Genomic DNA, 23,155 nt, shown 5'->3' on the forward strand with positions numbered 1-23,155 from the left:
GTAACAGCCCCGTATCATCGAGCTTATCACCCACCTTGTAGTAATAGTTGGTGGATATGGGATTCGGTCTTGTCCTCGGCACGTATCTATTCGTCCCAGATAACAATTGATAGGTTGAGAGTGACTCTTTCCCCGCGTCTATTGGCTTCTTATATGTGACCTGCCCCTCTCGCGACTGGACGCGTCTTCTGTTGTTGTTTGACCCCCGGATTGATCTCTTTTCTTCCATCTAATTCCCAATCCTGATACACTTCCAAAGTTCGATATGGGCAAGGAAGGTCTACGATACGCGGCGAAAGTCTCGCTCGATAAACCAGCATCAGAACAGGAATGCCTGCACGTACGTTAGATGCTCGCAATACCCGAACTTTATCATCAAAGATAACACGTGTAGAACCGCTGGCATCCCGAAAACCCCTCCTACGGCACGATCAAACCTGGTGAAGCCGTCAAGATTGAATGCGTAGATTGGACAGGCGGTCAAATCGGCAACAATGACTCGGCAGATGACATCCGTGACGTTGACCTGACCAAAATCCACTACTTGACTGGGCCCTTTGACATCGAAACTGCGGAGCCTGGCGATGTGCTGGTAGTTGATATCCAAGATGTACAGCCGCTAGAAGACCAGCCATGGGGTTTCACGGGTATATTTGCGAAAGAAAACGGTGGAGGGTTCCTGGATGAGCTTTACCCGGAACCGTAAGTTTGCAAGACGAATATCGCGATTCGAGGAAACAATGGAAGAAGAGAAGACATGAAGACTAACGCACATACAGTGCAAAGGCTATTTGGGATTTCGAAGGCATCTTCTGCAGCTCCCGCCACATCCCTGGTGTGAGATTCGCAGGTCTCATTCACCCTGGCAGTAAGCTTACTCCCTATCTACCTGTTCCCCGAAGTAAACACAAAGTAAATACAAAACTAACCAAATCCTCCACAATCTCAGTCCTAGGCTGTGCCCCCTCCGCTGAAGTCCTCGAAACCTGGAACACGCGTGAAGCCGAACTCATCTCGACGCACACGCACCTGGACCGCATCGTTGCACAACCACCACAGCCCCAAAACGCCCACTCCGGCTCCGCCACAGGTTCCGTGAAGGACAAAATCGCGAAAGAAGGCGCTCGCACGATCCCAGGACGCCCTGAACATGGTGGAAACTGCGACATCAAGAACCTCTCCCGCGGCTCCAAAGTTTTCCTCCCAGTTCACGTACCCGGCGCGAAATTCAGCGTAGGAGACCTACATTTTAGCCAAGTAAGCACTTCCCATCCACCCCCACAAACCCTATCCTGAACAGAGCAACCCAAACTAACACCTCTCCCTCTCTCCTCAAGGGCGACGGCGAAATATCCTTCTGCGGCGCCATCGAAATGGCAGGCGTCATCACCATCAAATTCAGCGTCATGAAGGGTGGCATGAAGCAGCTCGACATGAAGAGTCCCATTTACATCCCTGGTCCTGTGGAGCCGCAGTTTGGTCCCGGCAGGTACATCTACTTTGAGGGGTTTAGTGTGGATGAGAAGGGTAAACAGCATTATCTCGATGCTACGGTGGCGTATCGTCAGACTTGTTTGAGAGTGATTGAGTATTTGAGACGGTTTGGTGAGTTTATTTCTTTTCTTTTCTGGGTCGGTTTGCTTTTGCGAAGCTTTGGGGTCTGCGTATGGCCTAGCCTGCCCTGGCGAGGTTCGAGGCTCATATCCCGTTTGGTACTTCCGGCGTTCTTGATTCCTTGGCACTGGCTTTTTCGTTTGGAGGAGCGACTGTTCATGGTGTTTGCAGCGAGGGGGTTGGTTTTGAGTTTCGAAACGCTTTGGTCTTCGTGAAAATTGGTTACTGACTCCATTGCAGGCTACAGCGACTACCAGATCTATCTCCTGCTCTCGTGTGCCCCAATTCAAGGCCATATAGCTGGTATTGTCGATATCCCCAACGCGTGTACAACCATCGGACTACCGATGGACATCTTCGACTTTGACATTAGTCCCCAGCTTCCAGCGGAGAAGCGCGATCTTGGGACGTGCGCGTTTGCTGGGAAGAAGTAGATGGTGTGTTTGTGTTGGTCTATGTGTGCAGAGCGTGTAGAGGGTTTGTGGGTTAAGTCTGAGGTTAGCGCAGGGTGTCCAGACTGCTTCGTTTTGCTGTCTGATTCAGTAGAATGTCACCGTATTCGAAGCAATCTCATAAACATGATGTGTTATATTGATCATCGGTATAGGGAAGATGGGGTATCCAATCTCCTCTGCGATAGACATCGTAGGCCATTTTTGAGACTGTAAGCAGACTGTGGTCGTCGTAGCGGATATTCATCCTAGCCTCTATCTGAAAACGTGTCGTGGATTGTCTATAGAACCTTGTCTGCCGCAGAGACTGTGTCTTATTAGCAAGCTGCGTTCGCTATTGATTAGTAGGGACTCATACCATTCAAGCCTGTGTTATCAGGCTCAACGTGCGCTGCTTTGACGGTTCCATTCTCGATGACCAGAGCATATCGCTTGGAGCGGTCACCTCCGAAGATGGATGCACCGTCGAAAGAGAGGTCAAGGGCCTTTGTGAAGCTCAGGCTGGGGTCACCGAGGAAGCGGATCTACAGAGGTCAACAGGGTGTTTTCTCATTGGAGTGCAAGGAACTCACACCGCTGGAGCCAGATGGATCAAGCATCTTGCCCCATGCTTTCATGACAAAAGGGTCGTTCACAGAGACAACAAAGACCTTGCCGGCATCCTTCAGCTTGGAGGAGTTGATGTAGCCCGGGATGTGGTTCTCAGAGCACGAGGGCGAGAAGGCAGCCGGAACGCCTTTGCCATTGTCAAACACATGTTCACTCAGTCGACGCTAGGGGAAATTTACCGATAATCACACCCTTTCCGGACAACTCGTTGGCCAGGTTCACCTTGTTACCTGGCGAACCCTCGACGAGGTCAACGCTGGGCAGCTTGTCACCGACATTGACGAATGCAGGTGCCGAGGCGTGGAACAGACGTCGACCGGCGACTGGACGAACTAGGGGTAGACGGCGGGCGGTAGCGAACATGGCGTGTATGCAGGTAGAGGTGCGTGAATGTGGGCGTGTGTGAAGAGAGCACGTGTGCACTTGGTGGTGGTGAGGCACTGGTGGTGGGGGTATTTCGGTCGGAAGACGGCAGGCGCGCCCACCGGCCGCGTCCCACTTGACGTGTGCAGCCTGTCCCCGAAGTATGCAATATCGGAACACATGGCAGCATCGTGTCCATAAATAAGAGCTGTATATATGCAGGTTAGTCTTGAGTGCAGCAGCAAATTGCGGATAATGATACTGACCCATTCGACCCACACCGGTACTAGCGCAGCCCAACTGCACGCTTGCTGCTGTATGCCGATCGTGCCTCAAGCCGGTGGTGAATCGTCAACGGCGTAATCAGTGGGGACATGGGTTGCAGAAACACGGAAACATTGGCTGGGACAGCCACGCCCGGCGTACCATGGTCGCCGAAAAAGGACTGCAGGTACTATGGCCGCGCTCGCGATGTGTGTGCGGTGTGGAAACGGGGTGCGACTCAGTCTGCCCATGGCCGTGTCCCGTGTCCTGTCATAGCAGCAACCCCCTGGCACGTCTCCTCGGCACGTCGCCCGCTTGGCTTGCTCCTAGCGCATGCTCGACTGCATTCCTCTCGAGCCCAGTGTTAACCTGCTTTAGGCCCGTTTAGCTCCCAAGTGCCCGCGCAGAGGTGCCCATGTCTCCCTGTTTCTTACACTTGAAGGTTCCAGATCTCGTCCATCGCCCTCCGTCCGCCTGCAACACGGCGCGCCCTTTTTGGGAAATTTCGTCATCGCCCATCCACCACCGATCCGCCCCCGGCCAAGCAAAAGTTTAAACCACTCCAACGCGCGACCGGAACCTTGCGCACCGTCCCCAGTAGCTCCATCGCGGTCGCCTCCAGTGGTGAAGACTGTGACTGGGTTTCAGCAGACCCTTAGGCATCCATTCGACTATCTGGGTGCCGTCGCGCATCAACACGGATTACCACCAGCGGCATCTACGCCCACAACGCAGCCCAATTCACCATCATGGATCCCAGCCAAGCCGGTGGGGGAGGGTCCAACAACTCCAGCGACTTTGTGCGCAAGCTGTACAAGTAGGTTGACGCGCCCATGCGCGCTGTGCTTCGCGCTGAACCTCATCTAGGATGCTGGAGAATGGGAGCGACGAGAGTGTAGTAAGATGGGGAAATGACGGCGACAGTTTTGTCGTCCTGGAAGTATGCGCCTCGGGCCTTCAATATCGTGGCAGACTTGCTGACCCAGGAACAGAACGAGAAATTTACAAAGCACATCCTCCCCAAGCACTTCAAACACAGCAATTTCGCCAGTTTTGTCCGCCAGCTAAACAAGTACGATTTCCACAAAGTCCGTCACAATAACGAAGAAAATGGACAGTCACCGTACGGGCCTGGAGTATGTGGCATCCCTGGATACGTCTGCGGGTATCGTGGCTAACAGCCCCATAGGCCTGGGAATTCAAGCACCCCGACTTCAAGATGAACAACAAAGACGCGCTCGACAACATCCGTCGAAAGGCCCCCGCGCCGCGGAAACCCAACCAAGCCGCCGCGGAAGAGTTTGCGCCCTCGCAACAGATGGACATGGTTAGCGGACAGCTGATGGCCACGCAAGCTCAACTGCATGCGCTCGAGAGTCGCTACAGTGAATTGAGCATCCACCATTCCATGCTCTTGCAAGAGGTCATCGGGCTACAAAAGACGGTTGTCAACCACGAGCATGTCATGCAGCAGATCATGACTTTCCTACACGGCGTTGATGCGACGCAAAGGAGGAACAGCAAGCTCGTTTTCCCCAACGGCACCGACTCGCAGAACGGCAGCATGGAGCCCGCCGCAGCCAACGATGACGATAACCCCGCTTCTCCATTGCAGCACGCTTCTAAACTTCTAAGCGAAACAAACGCAGATGCTATGCTGAACCCCCGAAACCTGGAGCAGATGAACGAGATCACCATGCGGATGAACGGCACTTTGACAACCCCACCACCAGATATCGCGCGAGCAACACTGCGACCGACGAGCCGCGGACCGCCATCAGCAACTTCGACCAACTCAATGCGTCTCGAAAACCTCGATAACCTCGTTTACCCTGTCGGTTCCAACCAAGGTATTGACCCCATGTACAGCGAGCACATCAACAACATTCCCTATGCTGCCCCGCCCAAAGCAGTAGAATCCAGCGAACCCAGAATGCCAGAGCCAAAGAGGAAAAATGCTATTCCAGATCCAGGATGGATTCGACCGCCTCAGATTCTGCTCGTTGAGGACGACCCCACGTGCCGTCGAATTGGAAGCAAGTTCTTGTACGCTTTCCACTGCTCCATCGATAGTGCTGTAAGTCATCTACTCTCGTCGTTTGTACGCCATGCTAACTGAACCCAGCTCGATGGTCTGGAAGCTGTCAACAAGATGAACGCTGGCTCAAAGTACGACTTGGTCTTGATGGATATTATCATGCCAAACCTGGACGGTGTATCAGCATGCCACTTGATTCGACAGTTTGACACTACACCGATTGTTGCTATGACTTCTAATATCCGAAGCGACGACATCTCCATGTACTTCCAGCATGGTAAGAGAAATTTGTTCATTCTCAGTCTCTGTACTAACATCTCCAGGTATGAACGATGTTCTCCCCAAGCCTTTCACTAAGGAAGGTCTTCTACACATGCTAGAGAAGCACCTTGTTCATCTCAAAAAGCCAGTCGCTCAGGCTGACGGAACCATGGTCGCGCCCCAGCCTGTGCAAATAGCGCGTCAATTGGTGCTCAAAGAGGAAGATTCTCCAGCTAAATCTCCACAGACGGTCAGCAACTGGAACTCACCCAACCAAATGCCCGGCGTCTCTCCTGTAGGCAGCACGGTCCCGGACGATTTTGCGCAAGCAATGCGAGGTCAACCAGTCCAACACCCAGGTCCATATGGTGTGAACCCCATGCACGGGAACATGGGATACAGTACCTCACCACACATGCAAATGCAACAGCAGCAACAATCACAACTAGCGCCGGGTCATCGCCGTCAAGTCTCGGAAATATCTGGAGGCGACGATATGAACAATCCAGCGAAGCGTCAACAAATGTACCCTCCCCAAATGCCACAGCAGATGGGGTCCATGCAACCACGCCCACGTTGATAGTAGGTGCAACTGTACGTTCAGGCGGTCTCGCCAATCAAGCCTCACAACGAATGTGATGCAGCCACCTCTTACAGGATGACAGGTGTTGAGCATATGTTGTACTGCTGGACAAAGGCAATCCAGCCATTTTCAGGGCCGATAGTCGTGATCGGCTCTTGTATCTACAGGAGAAAAAGGTGCAAGAATAGGATAGCTCAGGGAGCTGTCTGTCAGGGTATTTTAGGACCTGCAAGTCTGAGGCGTTCAAGGTCATCTATCCATTGTATCAGGTCTGGGTTGGACGGTTGCTAGAAAAATACCCTACTTGCTAGATAAACAATTATATTCTTCTCTCGAATATAGGGAGGTCAAAGTAGCCAACGTCAAGGATATCTATACTACTTATTTTTCGCACTTCCCTCATTGTGGGCTGTCTTGAAAAAACTGATGATTACTCATGTCTCTGGATATCAGAAATCTCTGACAGCAGCTACTGACTCTAAAGCTGTTCGTGTAGAGCTACAGGTCTCGCTTTGCATGCCAATCTTGGTCATTCCCTTCAGGTACAAGTGTCGTCGCAATAAGCATTTCCGAGCACATGTCTGCCCTGGTGGTCCAGACCTTGATAGCCAGCCCAGAAGGCCGCGCACGAGCATGTTCGAGAATCATGCGCAGCGGCTTACCCGCAGAGCCACCCCGCTAAAGGATCTGAGACGTGACGGAGACCCGAAGATCTGGTAGGCGTGGTGGTCCCTGGTCGAAGGCTTGTGACTCAGCGGTGGTGGTCAGTTAGTGGGAGCTTTTTGGAAGTCGTAGGCCAAACCCCTCCACGTGCACCACGAATCTAGAATTCTAAGCGCCCCTCGAGCTTTTGCGCAACACACTACCCAAAACTAAACATGCCACCGAAAGGCAAGAAAGGCCAAGACAAGGGCAAGTCCGGCGAGGAGGAGCGAGATGAGCCGCTGCAGGCTGTGGTAGGTTGCGCAACGCAACTGGTCGCGAATTATGCTAACCTGGTAGATACTCGCGGATCCTTTCGAGACACGCTTCAGTCCCTTCACACTCGAGCACCCAAGAGTACGCGCCCCCCGAATACTGCCAGCTGTACGCTGACGCCTGCTAGTGCCTTCTGCCCCTCGCGAATACCCCGCTCATCGAGTACACGTTCGAGTTTCTCGCCAATGCCGGCGTGGAGGAGGTCTTTGTATACTGCGGCGCACACAGGGAACAGGTTGAAGACTACATCAAGGCCTCGCGATGGTCCTCCAAATCGTCACCCTTCTCGCGACTGGAGCTGATCCAGTCGACGTCACATTCCATCGGCGATGCGATGCGAGATCTGGACAGCAGAGGCCTGCTGGTTGGCGACTTCCTCTTGGTCTATGGCGATGTGGTCAGCAATCTACCCCTCGAGTCTGCACTCGCAGCGCATAGGGCGCGGCGGGCCAAGGACAAGAACGCTATCATGACCATGGTGCTGCGCGAGGCAGGCGCGACTCACAGGACGAAAGCCCAAGGCACAAGTCCCGTCTTCGTAATTGACCCGCAGAAAGACAGATGCCTACACTTCGAACAGATGCCGAACCGAGACCAGACGCACTACCTCTCCATCGACCCCGAACTGCTCTCCACCCACCAGGAGCTCGAAGTCCGCCAAGACCTGATCGACTGCGGCATCGACATCTGCACACCCGACGTGCTTGCGTTATGGAGCGACAACTTTGATTTCCAAGCGCCTCGCAAGGGCTTCCTACACAGCGTGCTCAAAGACTACGAGCTCAACGGCAAGACGTTCCACACACACATCATCTCAGATCACTACGCGGCAAGAGTACGGAATCTCCACGCATACGAATCGGTCAGTAAGGATATCGTCTCGCGATGGGCATACCCGCTGTGTCCGGACAGCAACCTCGTTCAAGGACAGTCATATCGGTTACAGAAGGGCAACACATACAAAGAGGAGGGGGTCATACTTGCGCGCGACTGTGTCATCGGGCCAAAGACAGTCATCGGTCGGGGCACCAGCATAGGCGATAAGAGCGTCATCACCAACAGCATCATCGGGAGGCATTGTCAGATCGGCCGGAATGTCAAGATTGACGGAGCGTATATTTGGGACTACGCCAGCATAGCAGACGGCAGTACGGTTACCAAGGCCATCCTCGCAAATGAGGTCTCTATAGGCCGCAGATGTACCATCGAAGCTGGTGCTCTGATCTCGTATGGGGTCAGCATCAGCGAGGGTATGACGATACGAGGAGAGCACAGAATTACAAGAGCAAAGCGGAGACGAGAACAAGGAGAGGAGGTTGTCCGTGGCGATGCAGACCCTGCGATAGTTGGCGAGAAAGGCGACGGCTTTGAATTCCACGACTCTGACGAGGATGATGAGGACGAGCTGGTGGATGGTCTGGCTACCAAGGGCTCAAGTGAGTACATTTTCAACAGCGACTGCCGATATGCGCTAACAAAGGCAGTGTACACATTCTCAAACGAGTCAATATCCACAATCAACTCGGATTCAGAAGCAGACATGATGGGCATGGAACGCCACGACAGATCTGCGACGAGTAGTTTCCTGTCTGTGGGCTCAGCCGACAGTCAACACGCGGCAAACTTCGATCACGACGCGTCTGCGAGTATCTACGACTCGCTAGTCGAAGGCCATGAATCCGCCAATATCCAACTGGAACTCACAGCCCTCCGCATGAGCACAAACGCGTCGGACCACCAAGTCAGACGCGCAGTCGTCTCCTCCTTCGTCAAGCGCGTCACCCAGCTCACCAAGTCGGGCGAAGCGATCAAGAGTGCCGTCGCGCAGGTCTTTGGACAGCACAAGGAGCTCATCGACCGCTCCATCTTCGACAAGAATGCTGAAAGCAAGACGGATCAGATCGACTTTATGCTGCTACTCCAAGCCGACCTATGCAACAAGGAGAACGGCGATGCGATTCTGCTGAGCGCATCAACAAAGCTTGTCGAGTTGGACTCGATAGAAGAGGATGGCATGATACAATGGTGGGAAGACGACAAGAGCACCGAGAACGCGGACATGGAGAAGGTGAGGGAGAAGACGAAGAGCTTGATCGACTTCTTGCAGCAGGAGAGCGAGGACGAGAGCGAAGAGGAGAGTGACGAAGACTAGTGCTGGCTACGACACGGTAGACGTTGGTTAGATTGTGGTCACTATTGTACCAGATGTTCAAGCCCACGAGTCTATGTGGAAAAGCAATGCTAGCATGAATTCACGAAAGTCTATGTCGGTGGCCGGTTTCATGTGAGAGCATAGGCGACACCATTACAGAGGCACGTCTTGGCCGCTGTTGTCCGCATTGGACATTTGTGTCTGCGAAAAGCAAAGGGGATGTCTTGAGGGTACACTGCGTTTTACTATAATAGACTGGTGACAGGCGAAAAGGTGTGTTCTAAGCGCGCGGTGAAATGTGGAGAACGCGGTCAGGTTCCGGACGCCCCTGGACTGTTGCCTCCCAGAAGGCGCTAGGGCCACCCCGATGAGTGCCCGCATCGAGGACCAGCAATCGACTACTAGACGCCATCTCTCACTTCCTGTGACTCCTTCCCTTCTGCGCTGCTGACCAATACGCTGCTGTTTCCGACCACCTGTACCGCCACTCACCACACGCGCCTCAGGCCTTATCTCGTCTTTGCACGTCGCTCCTTTCGCCGCCGCCTGTCAAGCCCGCGTTCCGTCATCAGGCGGGACTCCTCCATCATCACGCCGTCCACCACCCTTCGCAAGCGGAAGGCCGACGAGGCAGACAACTACCTCAGCCCCGCCGAGGAATACCCCCACAAGAAGACCAACCACTCTGTTGTTACTCTACCAGCCACGCCCGCAACCGACGCCGGCAAGATGGACTCGGACGACGACTTCAACAGCTCCATGAGCGGCGACGACTTTGACGACCAGGACAGCGACCTGGACCTGGAAGAGGGTGCGCATACCCCAGATGCTATTCAAGCCACATGCTGACACTGCCTAGACTCCGACTTTGACATGGACCAAGATGACGTCGGCTTTGAATCACAAGACAAGGACATCAAGCCCACGAAGCAGGCCTTCGAGGTAGACTTCAAAGTCTTCGACCCCGCCCAGATCCAAGCACAGCAAGACAAGCAGGTCGACGAAGTCTCGAGCATCCTCGGCCAGCCACCCGAAGCCGCCGCCATCCTCCTGCGGCACCTGCGATGGAACAAGGAGCGCCTGATCGACCAATACATGGAGAAGACAGACGAGGTCCTAGAGCTAGCGGGTCTGGGCCAGGACTCTACCACCAATCCGCCCAAAATAGAGACGATACCAGGCTTCGTCTGCGACATCTGTTGCGACGATGACGCGAACCTGCGGAGCTTCGCCATGAAGTGCGGACACCGGTTTTGCTTAGATTGCTATAGGCAGTACCTCGGCACCAAGATCCAAGACGAGGGAGAGGCTGCCCGCATACGCTGTCCCGGAGAAGGCTGCACTCGCATAGTCGACTCAAAATCGCTAGACCTTCTCGTTACGGCAGATCTCCAAGACAGGTACGTGATGATCGCTCTACTTTCCTCCGACATGCTAATAGTCGTAGATACCACACCCTCCTCACGCGAACCTACGTCGACGATAAAGAGAACCTCAAATGGTGCCCTGCGCCCGACTGCAAGTACGCCGTGGAATGCCCTGTAAAGAGCAAGGACCTCACCAAGATCGTACCAACAGTACACTGCGAATGCGGACACGACTTCTGCTTTGGGTGTACATTGAATAACCACCAGCCTGCACCTTGCGCGCTGGTGAAGAAGTGGGTCAAGAAATGCGAGGACGATTCAGAGACCGCCAACTGGATATCAGCCAACACGAAGGAATGCCCCAACTGTAACTCCACAATCGAGAAGAACGGAGGGTGCAACCATATGACGTGCAGGAAGTGCCGCAATGAGTTCTGCTGGATGTGCATGGGCAAGTGGTCGGAGCACGGCACGAGCTGGTACAACTGCAATCGCTTCGAAGAGAAGAGCGGATCCGAAGCCCGCGACGCGCAGGCTAAGTCCCGGCAGTCGCTCGAACGATACCTCCATTACTACAATCGCTTTGCGAACCACGAACAGTCGGCGAAGCTCGACAAGGACCTCTACCTTAAGACGGAGAAGAAGATGCAACAGCTACAAAACTCATCAGGCATGTCGTGGATTGAGGTGCAGTTCCTTGACCAGGCTTCACATGCGCTTCAACAATGCCGACAGGTGCTTAAGTGGACCTACGCTTTTGCCTACTACCTCGCCCGCAACAACCTAACGGAGATCTTCGAGGATAACCAGAAGGATCTGGAAATGGCCGTCGAGAACCTCAGCGAGATGTTCGAGAAGCCAATCGATCAGTTAAAAGACCTCAAGGTCGATATCCTTGACAAGACTTCATACTGCACCAAGCGGAGGATCATCGTCCTCAACGACACAGCGGAGAACCTGAAGCTCGGTATGTAGTCCACACGCCTCCATGCACTCCTCACTGAACTACTGCTAACATCAACAGGCACATGGAAATTCAACGTAGACCTAGTCTAGAAGCCTCCTAAACCTCGATCACGACTGCCTCTACTCACGTTTACGAGTACCACAAATACTCTTGGACTGAGAACACGGGTATGGCGGTATTAAGGATCGCTGTCAGGAGGTCTGCGCACGAAGTGTAATGAGCTCACCTTATACAAGGGAAAAGCTGAACACCTAGGAGCCTACGTTGCCGTTAGGCCACTAGCTTCGCAAGGTTTTATCTTAATGTAGGCTCTAGGGTGTTCAGTTTTTTCCTTAAACAGGGTGGGCTAGCAAAGAAGATGAAGTTTCACGCTGTTTTCACGTTGCATGGTCGGTTCCACTGGCGCTTGGAGAGAGGTATGGCATTGTTTGCATGGCGTTGATCAATCTGTGGTAATCAGCGGTTCAGCGGGCTAGGCTTAGCATTTTATCTTCTTTTATCTTCGACATTTCCACATACTCGACGCAGGTTCAGAGAAGATATCGAATTAGACGTTCAAATTTCAGTGTTGCTGTCGCTCTGAGACGTCGTAATGGAGTGCTGTTTGAAATTCGAAGGTTGTCAGTGGCTCTCGCTTCTACGAATCCGTCCCCGCACGACCATAGGATGGTAACCAGATTATGCTGTGCAAGCGAGGGCAAATAGTTCCGCTGCTTTTCTTTCATCCTCCATCGTCTCACATACGTACGCAAATTCTAATCCTACTCCGACCTGCAGACCAACCCAGACGCCGACATCGTCGCCGCCGAGGTCGACATCTTCGTCGCGAGCAACGTGAGTACCTCCCGGCCCCCCTATGATCACCCAGCCAGCACTAACAGAATTTTCGTATAGCTGATAATGACAACGCAAAATACCTATAGCCAGTTTCTGGAACTCCCAGCCGAACTGCGACTGATGATATACTCCTACGCTCTCACCAACTCAGTGCCGGTATTGGCTTCTACCGTCAGCTTCAACACTGACGATGGCTCTATTCAAGTCCCCAAACTCTACGCACAAGAGGAGCATCATACGCGGTACACTCTAGAGACCCCTCATATTCCAAAAGCCGAGTTCAACCAGCTTCGATATGTCTGTCGCCTACTGTGTCAAGAAACGCGGGGTTTGAGCCTGCGGTATAACGAATTGGTTTTCATGAAAGAGCCAGTAACGACAACACCGGCACAAGCAATATGCGCGAGGTTTTTAGAGGCCATTCCTGCCAGTGCACAAGCGAGAATCCGACAGATCACGGTCATCGCGGACACAGTGACGCCCAGGCCGTTGGAACACGCTTCGATCACTAGGGATTGTTGGTACGATATCGGGCAGCTGCTTACAGGCGGCGAATACCCTATCATACACTCGTTCTGTCGCGCCAACCCAACTGCGAAAGTCGTGCTCCGCTATGACACTAGGCGTATAAACAAGTTCGGACACGAAAAACCTCTTATGGTAGGCACCAGATACGCGCTGCTTCACGCTAGCCTACGCTTCTTCTTGCGTGGCTCTTCGGCTGTTGAGGCAGGGTTGCTCCAGGCAATGACAGGGGGTTCAAGTCATCCTCAACATCACTATCCCTACGGATTGTGGAGAAAGATACATATCGCCGAGTGGGCAATCGCTACATGTATGATACCAGCGATAAAAACGACTCCGGATGCTGAGAAGATCTTCAAGGGGGCGCTATTGGACAATTTCAGAGTCACGATTTCTAGATGGTATCGTGTGCCGAGTCCGTTGTGGGCGATGAAGGATGAGTGGTATGCGGCTGCGAGGCGGGAGTTTGAGGAGGGGTGTTAGACGCGTTGGAGAAGTGGAAATGGAAGAATAAGGGTCATAGGGTGCACGATATTAGCTACGGGCAAGATATAACTTCATTCCCACCCCAAACTCTCCAAATACCAGACCACCGATATGAAAACTCCATCATCATCTTCCATAACCCTCATCTCAGCGCCTTCCTCAATTTCCTCATTTCATCACCCCTACCACTCATTATCCTCACCAAACCAATACCCTCCAGGCATGTTCACACCCCATCCGGGTTGGCCGAACGAATATGGATCACCCAAGCTAGCATGCATACGCGGTCCGCGGTTGGAGTTAACGCGCGGTCTCCTCCGTAGCTCCGTTGAGTAAGGAGGGCTCACACTGCGGTAGTCGCCGGGGTGGTGTCCGCGACGTGCCTCTTCGTGGCGGTTACGTGGAGGGGAGATGCCGCGCCTGTATGCGTAGGGGTTGTGTTGGGCCCATTCTTCGGGGGTGAAGCGGGGGTACATGGTTGGTTTTGATGGGGATTTGAGCTGGTGTGGATTTACTGTGTGGTCGTGCTTTGATGGTTTGCGTTGGGATGATTGGATAAGAGATGTAGTGGAGATTGAGTTGGCTTTGTTGATGTGGTAAAGGTGCAGGATAGCTCTGTACTTTTATACGTGGGCTACATGATGAATGCATGGAGGACTGTGACCGAAGTATGAAGTGTTGCGACAAGATCGGGTGAGTTGGCGGATCTTAGGATAGCGATGCGCTGGCTCGGAGTGATGGTTGTGATAATTCTGAGGCGCGGTAAACATTTGAGACATTCAATGCAAACTTACCCTGGGCGAACAACTATTGAAAGATACCGTTTTCGATGCGCATGAAAAGTAGTCGTACTCGACAGTCAGAAAGCCGAGACATTACTGGGATTCCTTGAGGTGTCTTGCCCACCTTTGACACGCTGACTGTTTTCGTGAGAGACATGTCGACCGCAAGAACTACTATCGAAGGGCTGTGGCAATATAAATACTACAGGATGCGCGTCCATGATCAGATCAGCCTCCTCACCATGCCTTCAATCGCGCAAAGCTCCCGACCTCTATCATCACAATCACACACTCTGTCGCTGCAGTCGACCTCCAAGCAGGGGCAGATTGACGTTGACACTTATTGTATGCAGCAGCAAGCTCTACAAAAATGGCTCTTCACTCCCATTCCAGGTGAACGCTCAGATGATCTGCTTCGCACTCTTCACAAGTAGACGCTTGCTTACGGCCTGGGCGTCTTACAAAAACGTATGGAAGCACTTGTGGATCTTGACTTAAAACTTTCCCGCAAATACGCCTGTCTCCTATCTGATCGCGAAGTAGCGGAAGGCGCCTATCCGCATACAGTGTGGCGTTTGTCTCCTTTTCCTACAGGAAATTTGGAAGAGTCGACTCGTACGTATTTGGAGTATCTCGTTGCGCGAAAGGTAGCGCAGTATGATGATATTGCGAAGAGTGTGCGAAGATGGAAGAAAGAAGTCGATGACAGAATTGAGCGACATTGGAACAGACAGGAAACGAAGCGGTAGATACTCGGAACTGACTATAGTGAGCCGTCGTTTGATAGCTTTGAAAGAGTATCTTGGAATATTCGAAGCCTCAAGAGGTCAAACTCCAGTCCGTGATATCATTACCACGAGCTGCGTTGGAATAGTGACGATCAGATAGATGTAGACGAACAAAACAATGCGACTCTTCCTGGTCGACCCAACGTACAGAGCGAGCGCCAGCACACCGGGCAGCGGGAGGAGAAGCATGGTGGTCCGTGGCAGATAAGCCGCGCTCAACGCCATCATCAAAATACAAACGACCATCGCCATGATGGATAACTTGTTACTTTTGATCAAGGCTTTGGTTTCCCACTCCTGGCCAGTTTCCCCATTAGGAAGTAGTGGACTAGTATATGAGATGGATCCTCCGCGCAGGTCTTTCGTGATTCGTCGACGCAAGTTAGCTTCAGTGAACGCAGACACGTCACCGCCCTCTTCCTTTGCAGGTTCACTAATCTGCTCCCGCATGGCGGCGGCAAGTTCGAAGACAGCTTTGTGCTCTCCTGCCACGTCTTCTTTTCCTCGCCCTCGCTTCTTCATGATTATGTAGGCTCGCAGCCACATGATGTAGAGACCAGAACTCCAGGTTATGTGGAGGATTATCATGATGAAGAGCTGGACATACGAGAATCCCCAGTTGTAGTCCTAGACAGTTCAGCCAAATTAGGGTGGTTTGACGAGAGATTCACGCACCGAGACAGCCTGACAACTACCGCTTCGTTCCAGGTAATCTAGATTGTACGTGTGATTGTCATACTCCCATATCAGTGCTGAGGGTTCATAGGTCACGCGAAATTCTTCCTTCCGGTAATCTCTGTTAGGCCTCTCAACCTTGTCGTCGAGTTTTATCAAAGAGAGGGCTGAGATGTTGAGGACTGGGGGCGGTAAAGAGGTTCCTCGGAAAGTTGAGTTCGTCATACTCTCCCCGTTGAGACCAAATTCTACAGCGTCCATGAATACGTCAGCGACAGTCATAGTGTTCCAGGTAGTATGAACTTACACTTAGATACGCTGAGTACCATGTCACAGCGTTCACGATCCCTGTCGGGTAGGTCGATATCGTAGCACGCGCGAAACTTCTGACCAAGAGTGTATGTTGGTGAGGTTATTGGCTCGTTGCCGAGGTATTCTGATCAAGGCGCGTTAGAACTCATGATCGAGCTGACGTCGAGTCTGGCTTACTTGCCTGTTACGAGATGATCGCCTTGTAGTTCGTCAATGCGCCAACCATCGTGAATGACGAAGTACGCAAAGCCAAACGAGCCAAAAGGCACGTACTCGCCAGCTGTGGAATTTATGAAGGCTTCAACATTTGCGCTATAACCAGTCATTGCGCTGGCGAGGGTTGGATATATGAATGTAAAGATCATGGTATATATCATGAAGATCATGGCTATCTTGGAATGTAAGCCGTGCCGCGTGGCGAAGTCTCGTATCGTAGACAGAATGGCAAAAAACAAGCCACCGTTCGGTAGGAACACAGTTCGATATGTTCCAAAAGTGAGAGGCGTAACTTCCATAGAGGTCGTGACATATTTGGCAAATGTGCGCCATGATATGTACGCGATAAGTGCTTGACCACCACGGCCAACGAGCTGCATAATAGTTAGCCGTCCTATGCTGAGATGTCCGCAACTACCCAAACCAAGGAAACATGCAACTTACGATATCCCAGCTAACATCTATGGCCTTCACCTGCGTGAAGTTCATGCGGCCTGTCGCCATTGTGATCTGGAAAAAGCCCGAGCTGCTCAAGTATCGCCAATTTGAGGAATTCATTGCGAAGGAACCATCGGGTAAACAGGCGCCTGGCGAACCAAAGCCCACGGGCTCAGGAGATGATAACCAGATGAGACAAACCCATAGCATGGCGTTCCATGCTGCGATAAACAGCCAAAGTCCACAGCGTCGCCATCGTGCGCGAACGTCCCTAGCAGCTTGCCGGTGGCTTTCACACCATAGTGTCCCAAAGCGTGGTAGAGGTGTGATGAGGTTAGACGAGATATGGGAGATTTTTGGCGGCACCGTGAGATCGGGAAGATAAGTCCTCATCATTCACGCACTACTGTATCGCAGATGTGCATGCGATGCAAATTACCAGTTTCCTAAAGCACTGGAGCGGATACTTGGTAAATGAGCAAGGAGACTGCGCATTCGCGAGTGCCCATGACTTTTGTGATAGACTGGGCGGAGTCGCGTAGTCGATCTTCTGCTGACTGCAGCACCGCCCCCTCAAATTTGGGGGCGGGTTTCGAGGTTTAAGGCGTACCAGCGCCTATGAGGAATGCCAACCGAATGTATCGATCGGTAAGGCTAATGCATCATAGGCCGCCCTCAGTGATCAAAGCCTGCTATGCCGCTGTGGCTGAGTGTCAGTGTTATCGTGGTGGTTATGGTTGTTCTTGAAGTGGCGATCTGCGCGTCGCGTGCGACATGCTGGTAGAAGCCAGCCTTGCCAGGCAGTTGACTCGAAAGGAAGTGCATCGCAACGTATCTCTTCTACCGTAGTCAGTCGATGGGCTCGCAAAGCTAATTGTGACGCGTAAATGGGGTTGGACACGTCGACTGGTAGAAGGAAAGAGCCGATGACGCGGTGGCACAGGCGCCACGATCGGCCCTTCCAAGATTACGAGCCGTCACAAAACTAGAGATGAGAAAGACACAGCACTCGACTATGCTCGTCTCCAGTCGTCCATTTTGATTGTCATTGAATGTCATGATAACTTCCCACCAGGTTCTCAACGCGCCGCAGACGTGTCTTCCGCTTCCAACCACCATCGCTCATCAAACAAAGGCCATCTCTGGCTTATGTCTCGCTACTTCCGCCTTCCGAATGTTGTGGTAGTCCATATCCCCAAGATCAGAGGTTGTGTTAATCGACACCAGCGGATCATCTTGCGATGCAGGTGGACTTTGCCTCTTGCCACCCCAGATAAACGTTCTAACGGTATTCAATGTCCCCCCTAGAGGTCTCTGAGTAGCGATTCTCGGCGCGTTCGAATCCTCGCGCTTGTCATGGAGGGCGTCGCTTTGCTGCGGACTTCGCCTGCTGCTTCTTGAGGCTCTAGAGAGTCTTAGCACTGACAGAATACGATGCCCAAATCGTTGGAATACACTATCCTGCTTTCGTCGGTCGTCATCCACGGGGTTGGTGATGAAGACTCCGCGGATGACAATGACGGACGCCATTATGAGCGCGACGCAGGATTCGACCATGAACCAATACGCAGCCCACACCGGTGCAGTTCCGAACGCTGCCGCTGTTGTTTCGGTCAACGAGCCAACGACCCGTATCAATGCGCAAACAACCATTACTGCCGAGAGACCCATCAAGGCCACGATTGATAGTTTCCGGGAAAATGACATCATCGACTGGTTTACGACAACAATGGGAACGGTAACGACTAGAAATAATGAGCCTTTGAACCAGGGTAATGAAGTTTCTGGCTGTATGACTTACTGAGAATATCGCCTATGATGTCAAGGACGCCAACGATCACGTTACCCGCGACACTTCTCTTATGCATCTGGGCATCTCCGCATTTAGCTGTATGAACTCAGTACTTCGGGGCTTAACAACGGACAAAACATTGACTGACCTGCGTCTGCACCAAAGTGTGCACATATGACGACAAAGTTGACCACGGCATAGATCCAAGCAATGACAAGAAAGCCTGCGGTGATCCAGAAAAATCGTACGACTCTGACCGACAGTCCAAGGGTCAGGCCATGGAAGAAGTACATGAAAGCAAATTTGACTAGATAAATGGAATTCCATCCGAAGATGGAGAATATGAACGCCCACTTGGGGATGTCCAAGATCGCAGGAATGTCCTCTCGGAATGGGATTGTCTTCCTTTGGTTTATGGCTTCGACGAGATAGAAAGGATTAAGAGCCTTGTGGACGCAGGCGAACGCTACTGTTAAGCACAGCGACGACACCAAGACGAGTCCATCGTCCCATCGTATTTTTCGGCCTCCAAAGATGCGAATCGCGAAGCGCACGAATACAGAAAGAACGGCAAGTCCAAAAAGGAGTCCAGTTGAGATCTGAGGTATTTGTCAGTATTGAAAATATCGGCCAGCACGGGGAGTGCATACCACGAATGGCACCTTGTCGATTCTACCAGCATGTTCGATGGCGTACTGTCTGCCAGGCACGTATTGCGCGGGTGGCAGCTTCGATGGATCAATCGACATGACTGGAGAGATACTTTGGTAGGATGAGATCTCGGTGAGAAGACTGAACGATATGGCTACAGAACTTCAGGCGGGACGTCGAGACATAATAAGCACATCGCAAGATGTGGGATCACAGGCGACTGCATAGAGGCTTGGGGCTGAGAAAACTTGGAAATAGTAATTGCATTCAGAACAGATGATTGCCTGCTCATCTCTTGCGCTAATCATTGGAGTCGCAGCTTCGTGTGCTGCCCAGGTGGATGGTGGTGACAGCCCGGAGCTGTTGCGTGTGGGGGCTATGACCGGTCGGCGTCGGGTAATGAAGCACGAATCACAACATCCCCAAGAAACCGACGACTCGGTAGCATGTTATTAACCGACATGGGTAAAATCACTTCAGCTGTCGGGGTGCATGGCATTGTAGTACAAGAATGCGGTGTTTGTGCTATAGATAGCGCTGACATGCATGATACCCAAAAAGGGCTAGCGCCCAGCCCGTGCCGCCCCCCAAGGCTACTTCCTCGTGCGCCTTGCACCTTCGCCGGCATTTCAACATCAACACTCGCGAAAGCGAGCTCATCTACTCGTGCTTGTGTGCCGCCCTCGGCAATCTTTATTGCACAAAACGTGAGTAAGCATGACGCGGGTCAGCATGCCAGCCATCATGGCTGTTGCCGCTGGAGCCTTCGTCATGTTTGTAGCCAGCTTAATGGCTAATCGGCAGCACATCAAGAGGCTACAAAATTCAGGCGCAGTAAGTCGAATCTTCGATATACCACAGACCTACTTCTAATAATAGCCAGCCTATGCCCAGACACCATCCTCTGTTTGGTCATCTCATCGTGTTGAAAGAAACCATTCAGGACTTGCCTCGCAACACTGTAATGCATGTGGTAGTACGGCGGATAGCAGAGTCATTCCCCGGCGGCGTCTTCTATCTCAACCTATGGCCTTTCAACGCTCCTCTCATGGTGGTCGCAAACCCTTATGTTGCATCGCAAGTAGAAGCTGCTTTCCTCAACAAGCCGCCCAACATAAATGCTACCTTGGAGGTCATCAATGGTGGTCCGTCTCTACTGACAATGGAGGGAAGCACGTGGAAGAAATGGCGAGCGCTCTTTAATCCAGGATTCGCTGCTGGCTACATCACAGGACTTTCACCTGCGATCGCCGAGGAAGTCTCAACTTTCTGCAAACTTCTCCAAGAACGCGCAAAGCAAGATGAAGTCTTTCCTTTGGAAGAGTATACTCTTCGGCTAACATTCGACATTATTGCACGTGTTACCCTGTAAGTTCACCATTCAGTACACTTGCAACATGGGGCAACTGCTGAACATTGGACACAGTGGCTCACGTCTATACTACCAAACCCAAGGAAGCGCGCTCGCAGATTGTCTCCGAAGACAAGTCTACTGGACATCGTTTGGCACAACATTCAACCCGTTCCGTCGCTATCTCAGTCCTCGCCCATTTGTTCAAAAGTACAACAATTACCGTATGAACCGATACCTCGATGAGGAAATTGACAAGCGCTTTGAAGAGTTGGCCAGCTCCCGCAAAGACTCATCTGGTGTCTCTCGTAAACAGTCGAGATCTATCATTGCGTTGGCCATGGACAAGTATCTCGAAGATGTAGAAGGCAAAGATGAGATATCCGAATCGGTCTTCAAGCAGCTCGCGAAACCTCAACTTCGGTTGTTCCTTTACGCTGGTCATGATACTACGAGTAGCACACTACTGTACAGCTACATACTCCTATCGCGTCACCCAGAGGCCTTATCTAAAGTCCGTGCAGAACATGACAAGGTATTCGGGTCCGACTTCTCGCTGGACACAATCACGCGGGCTATCGCGGACGACCCCTCACTACTGAACCAGCTACCTTATACCTTGGCTGTCATCAAAGAGGTTCTACGAATCTTCCCTCCCGCCGGCAGCATGCGCGATGGCCGTCCAGATGTCTTCCTATCAGATGAGCAGGGCCACCGATACCCAACAGAAGGCTGTAACATCTGGACCCTCACCTTAGCTTTGCATCATAACCCAGAGGTATTTGTGCAGCCAGAAGACTTCATTCCTGATCGCTGGCTAGTCGATCCTGAAGACCCATTGTACCCGAAGAAAGCTTCGTGGAGAGCTTTTGAGTGGGGCCCCCGCGCATGCATCGGGCAGACGCTTGCAACGTTGGAACTCAAGATCGCTTTGGTTATGACGGTGAGGATGTTCGATATTACGCCGGCGTATGAGGAGTGGGATAAGTTGCATCCGAGGAAGGGTATCAAGACTGTTGATGGGAATCGAGCGTATCAGGCTGAGATGGGTGGGGGTGGGGCTCATCCGGTGGATGGACTGCCTGTTAGGGTTACGCTGCGAGCGTAAACAGGTCGAGAAGGATGCAAGGAGTGAGGGAGAGTCTTTGCTACAAGTTGCAAAATGCAACGTAGCTGGCAACTGGTACTACATCCTGAAGATATACACTAGCAGTAGCAGTAGCAGATTCATCCTTTCCTTCCACATTCTGCAATTGTCGTTTCGGGGTAGACTCTCTTCATTTCCATGCTCACCTTCACCTTCACCTTCGATCCATTTAGAGTCCGACGTCCGTGCCTCGCCATCATCTATAATACCCTCCGTACGTAACCTATCCCACAAAGTGACACTTATCACAGTCCACGAAATCTCGAGTTTTCATTAACGACAACATGGCTGACCACGCTCGCGAAGAGCTTGTCAACACTTTCAAAAGGCATGTACTCAGACCAGATAAAGCCTATCCAGAAATTGGCTAACTTTACGACAGCTTGCTAGACTCGGGCGCATACTCCGACTTCACCATTACCTGTGGCAGCGATACGTACAACGTCCACAAGGCTGTGGTATGCACTCGATCGGAGTTCTTCAAGGGTGCGGAAAGGTTCGCTGCTAATCAGGTAAACCATATACTACTCGTGTGATTATACCGCGCACTCGTTAACGTATCTAGCAGCAAGCAACAAGTGCCAAAGCTGATCTCTCCGAGGACGAGCCAGACATCGTTAAGCGGCTTGTCGAGTATCTTTACAAAGGCGAATACGATTCCGAGAGAGCCAATAGGACACCTGCTGCAGTCGACTTGCCGGTCGTGAAAGGGCCCAAATCAACTCGGGCCCATTACAGCTTTCCACACACATGCCAACCAGGTTGTCGGTGTTCCAGCTATTTGGTCTGCCATCATCATATTTGCACGATATATTCATGTGCCTCGTCCTGTGTCGACTTCGTATGCCTTGAATGCTGCCCGGACTGGACTTCTTCCACGATACCCACAGCAGGCGCAACACAGCTTCTTCTTCACGCCAAGATGTACGAAATAGGCGATAAATACGACGTCAAGGGTCTTAAGGATCTGGCCCGCATCAAATTCACCTCCATCTGCGCGCCATTGTGGGACGATGAGGTCTTCGCTGAAGCTGCAGAACACGCCCTCAACACAACACCGGATACCGATGTTGGTTTGCGAGAAGTGATTCGCGAGACCATCGTGGCCCACATCGAGCTGCTCAACAAGCCCGAGATTGCGGCTTTGCTAAGTAAACACACTGGCTTCATGTTTGGTGTTCTGAGACGCGTGGCTGAAGAGAAGGCGGGCTTGCAGCCAGTGACTGGACTGTTGTCGGATCGCCGTCGCCGTCGTTATTGAGACATGAACTGTCGGTGTCGTGAAGGGAAAGCGTGAAGCGCCAATGGTGGACGTTAGGTTGTAGTAAGAACACCAAGACTCTCCTTCACAAGCACATGACTTGCAGCAACGGTGCAAGTAGGCAGACATATACACGAGACAGAAGCGACGGTTGGTGGAGGAAAGATAGATCCATTCCAGATATCTAATCTGCCTCACATTGCGTTCCATATCAAGAGTAACGTACAGTACATCAACTTGTGCCCA

The 23,155-nt window shown here is 52.1% G+C and overlaps 6 protein-coding genes across 6 annotated transcripts; 5 read left to right on the forward strand and 1 right to left on the reverse strand.

Annotated features, from left to right (window-relative positions):
• Window positions 1-265: 265 nt before the first annotated feature.
• J4E78_005667 (uncharacterized protein) lies at window positions 266-2,048 on the forward strand (the record flags this gene model as incomplete). The annotated part of the gene is made up of 6 exons (XM_049366284.1): window positions 266-340; window positions 395-702; window positions 780-868; window positions 950-1,206; window positions 1,254-1,605; window positions 1,855-2,048. 6 exons carry the CDS (start codon window positions 266-268, stop codon window positions 2,046-2,048), a joined length of 1,275 nt encoding a protein of 424 aa, XP_049222010.1.
• Window positions 2,049-2,347: 299 nt separating this feature from the next.
• Window positions 2,348-3,038, reverse strand: J4E78_005668 (uncharacterized protein; the record flags this gene model as incomplete). The annotated part of the gene is made up of 4 exons (XM_049366285.1): window positions 2,348-2,373; window positions 2,425-2,590; window positions 2,639-2,802; window positions 2,855-3,038. The coding sequence occupies 4 exons, from the start codon at window positions 3,036-3,038 to the stop codon at window positions 2,348-2,350; spliced, it is 540 nt and encodes a 179-aa protein (XP_049222011.1).
• A 1,013-nt stretch (window positions 3,039-4,051) lies between these two features.
• On the forward strand, window positions 4,052-6,181 carry J4E78_005669 (uncharacterized protein; the record flags this gene model as incomplete). Its single annotated transcript, XM_049366286.1, has 6 exons — window positions 4,052-4,119; window positions 4,170-4,242; window positions 4,295-4,438; window positions 4,492-5,379; window positions 5,428-5,617; window positions 5,664-6,181. The coding sequence occupies 6 exons, from the start codon at window positions 4,052-4,054 to the stop codon at window positions 6,179-6,181; spliced, it is 1,881 nt and encodes a 626-aa protein (XP_049222012.1).
• An 881-nt stretch (window positions 6,182-7,062) lies between these two features.
• J4E78_005670 (uncharacterized protein) lies at window positions 7,063-9,314 on the forward strand (the record flags this gene model as incomplete). The annotated part of the gene is made up of 3 exons (XM_049366287.1): window positions 7,063-7,140; window positions 7,187-7,243; window positions 7,290-9,314. The coding sequence occupies 3 exons, from the start codon at window positions 7,063-7,065 to the stop codon at window positions 9,312-9,314; spliced, it is 2,160 nt and encodes a 719-aa protein (XP_049222013.1).
• A 367-nt stretch (window positions 9,315-9,681) lies between these two features.
• Window positions 9,682-11,737, forward strand: J4E78_005671 (uncharacterized protein; the record flags this gene model as incomplete). The annotated part of the gene is made up of 6 exons (XM_049366288.1): window positions 9,682-9,685; window positions 9,720-9,738; window positions 9,821-10,125; window positions 10,174-10,714; window positions 10,762-11,648; window positions 11,706-11,737. The coding sequence occupies 6 exons, from the start codon at window positions 9,682-9,684 to the stop codon at window positions 11,735-11,737; spliced, it is 1,788 nt and encodes a 595-aa protein (XP_049222014.1).
• Window positions 11,738-19,894: 8,157 nt separating this feature from the next.
• J4E78_005672 (uncharacterized protein) lies at window positions 19,895-22,909 on the forward strand (the record flags this gene model as incomplete). The annotated part of the gene is made up of 6 exons (XM_049366289.1): window positions 19,895-19,984; window positions 20,034-20,518; window positions 20,577-21,605; window positions 22,031-22,160; window positions 22,214-22,351; window positions 22,553-22,909. The coding sequence occupies 6 exons, from the start codon at window positions 19,895-19,897 to the stop codon at window positions 22,907-22,909; spliced, it is 2,229 nt and encodes a 742-aa protein (XP_049222015.1).
• Window positions 22,910-23,155: the final 246 nt, after the last annotated feature.

The sequence above is a fragment of the Alternaria triticimaculans genome (genome assembly GCF_023758025.1).
Source record: "Alternaria triticimaculans strain BMP 0046 chromosome Unknown scaffold_7, whole genome shotgun sequence".
NCBI lineage: Eukaryota > Fungi > Ascomycota > Dothideomycetes > Pleosporales > Pleosporaceae > Alternaria > Alternaria triticimaculans.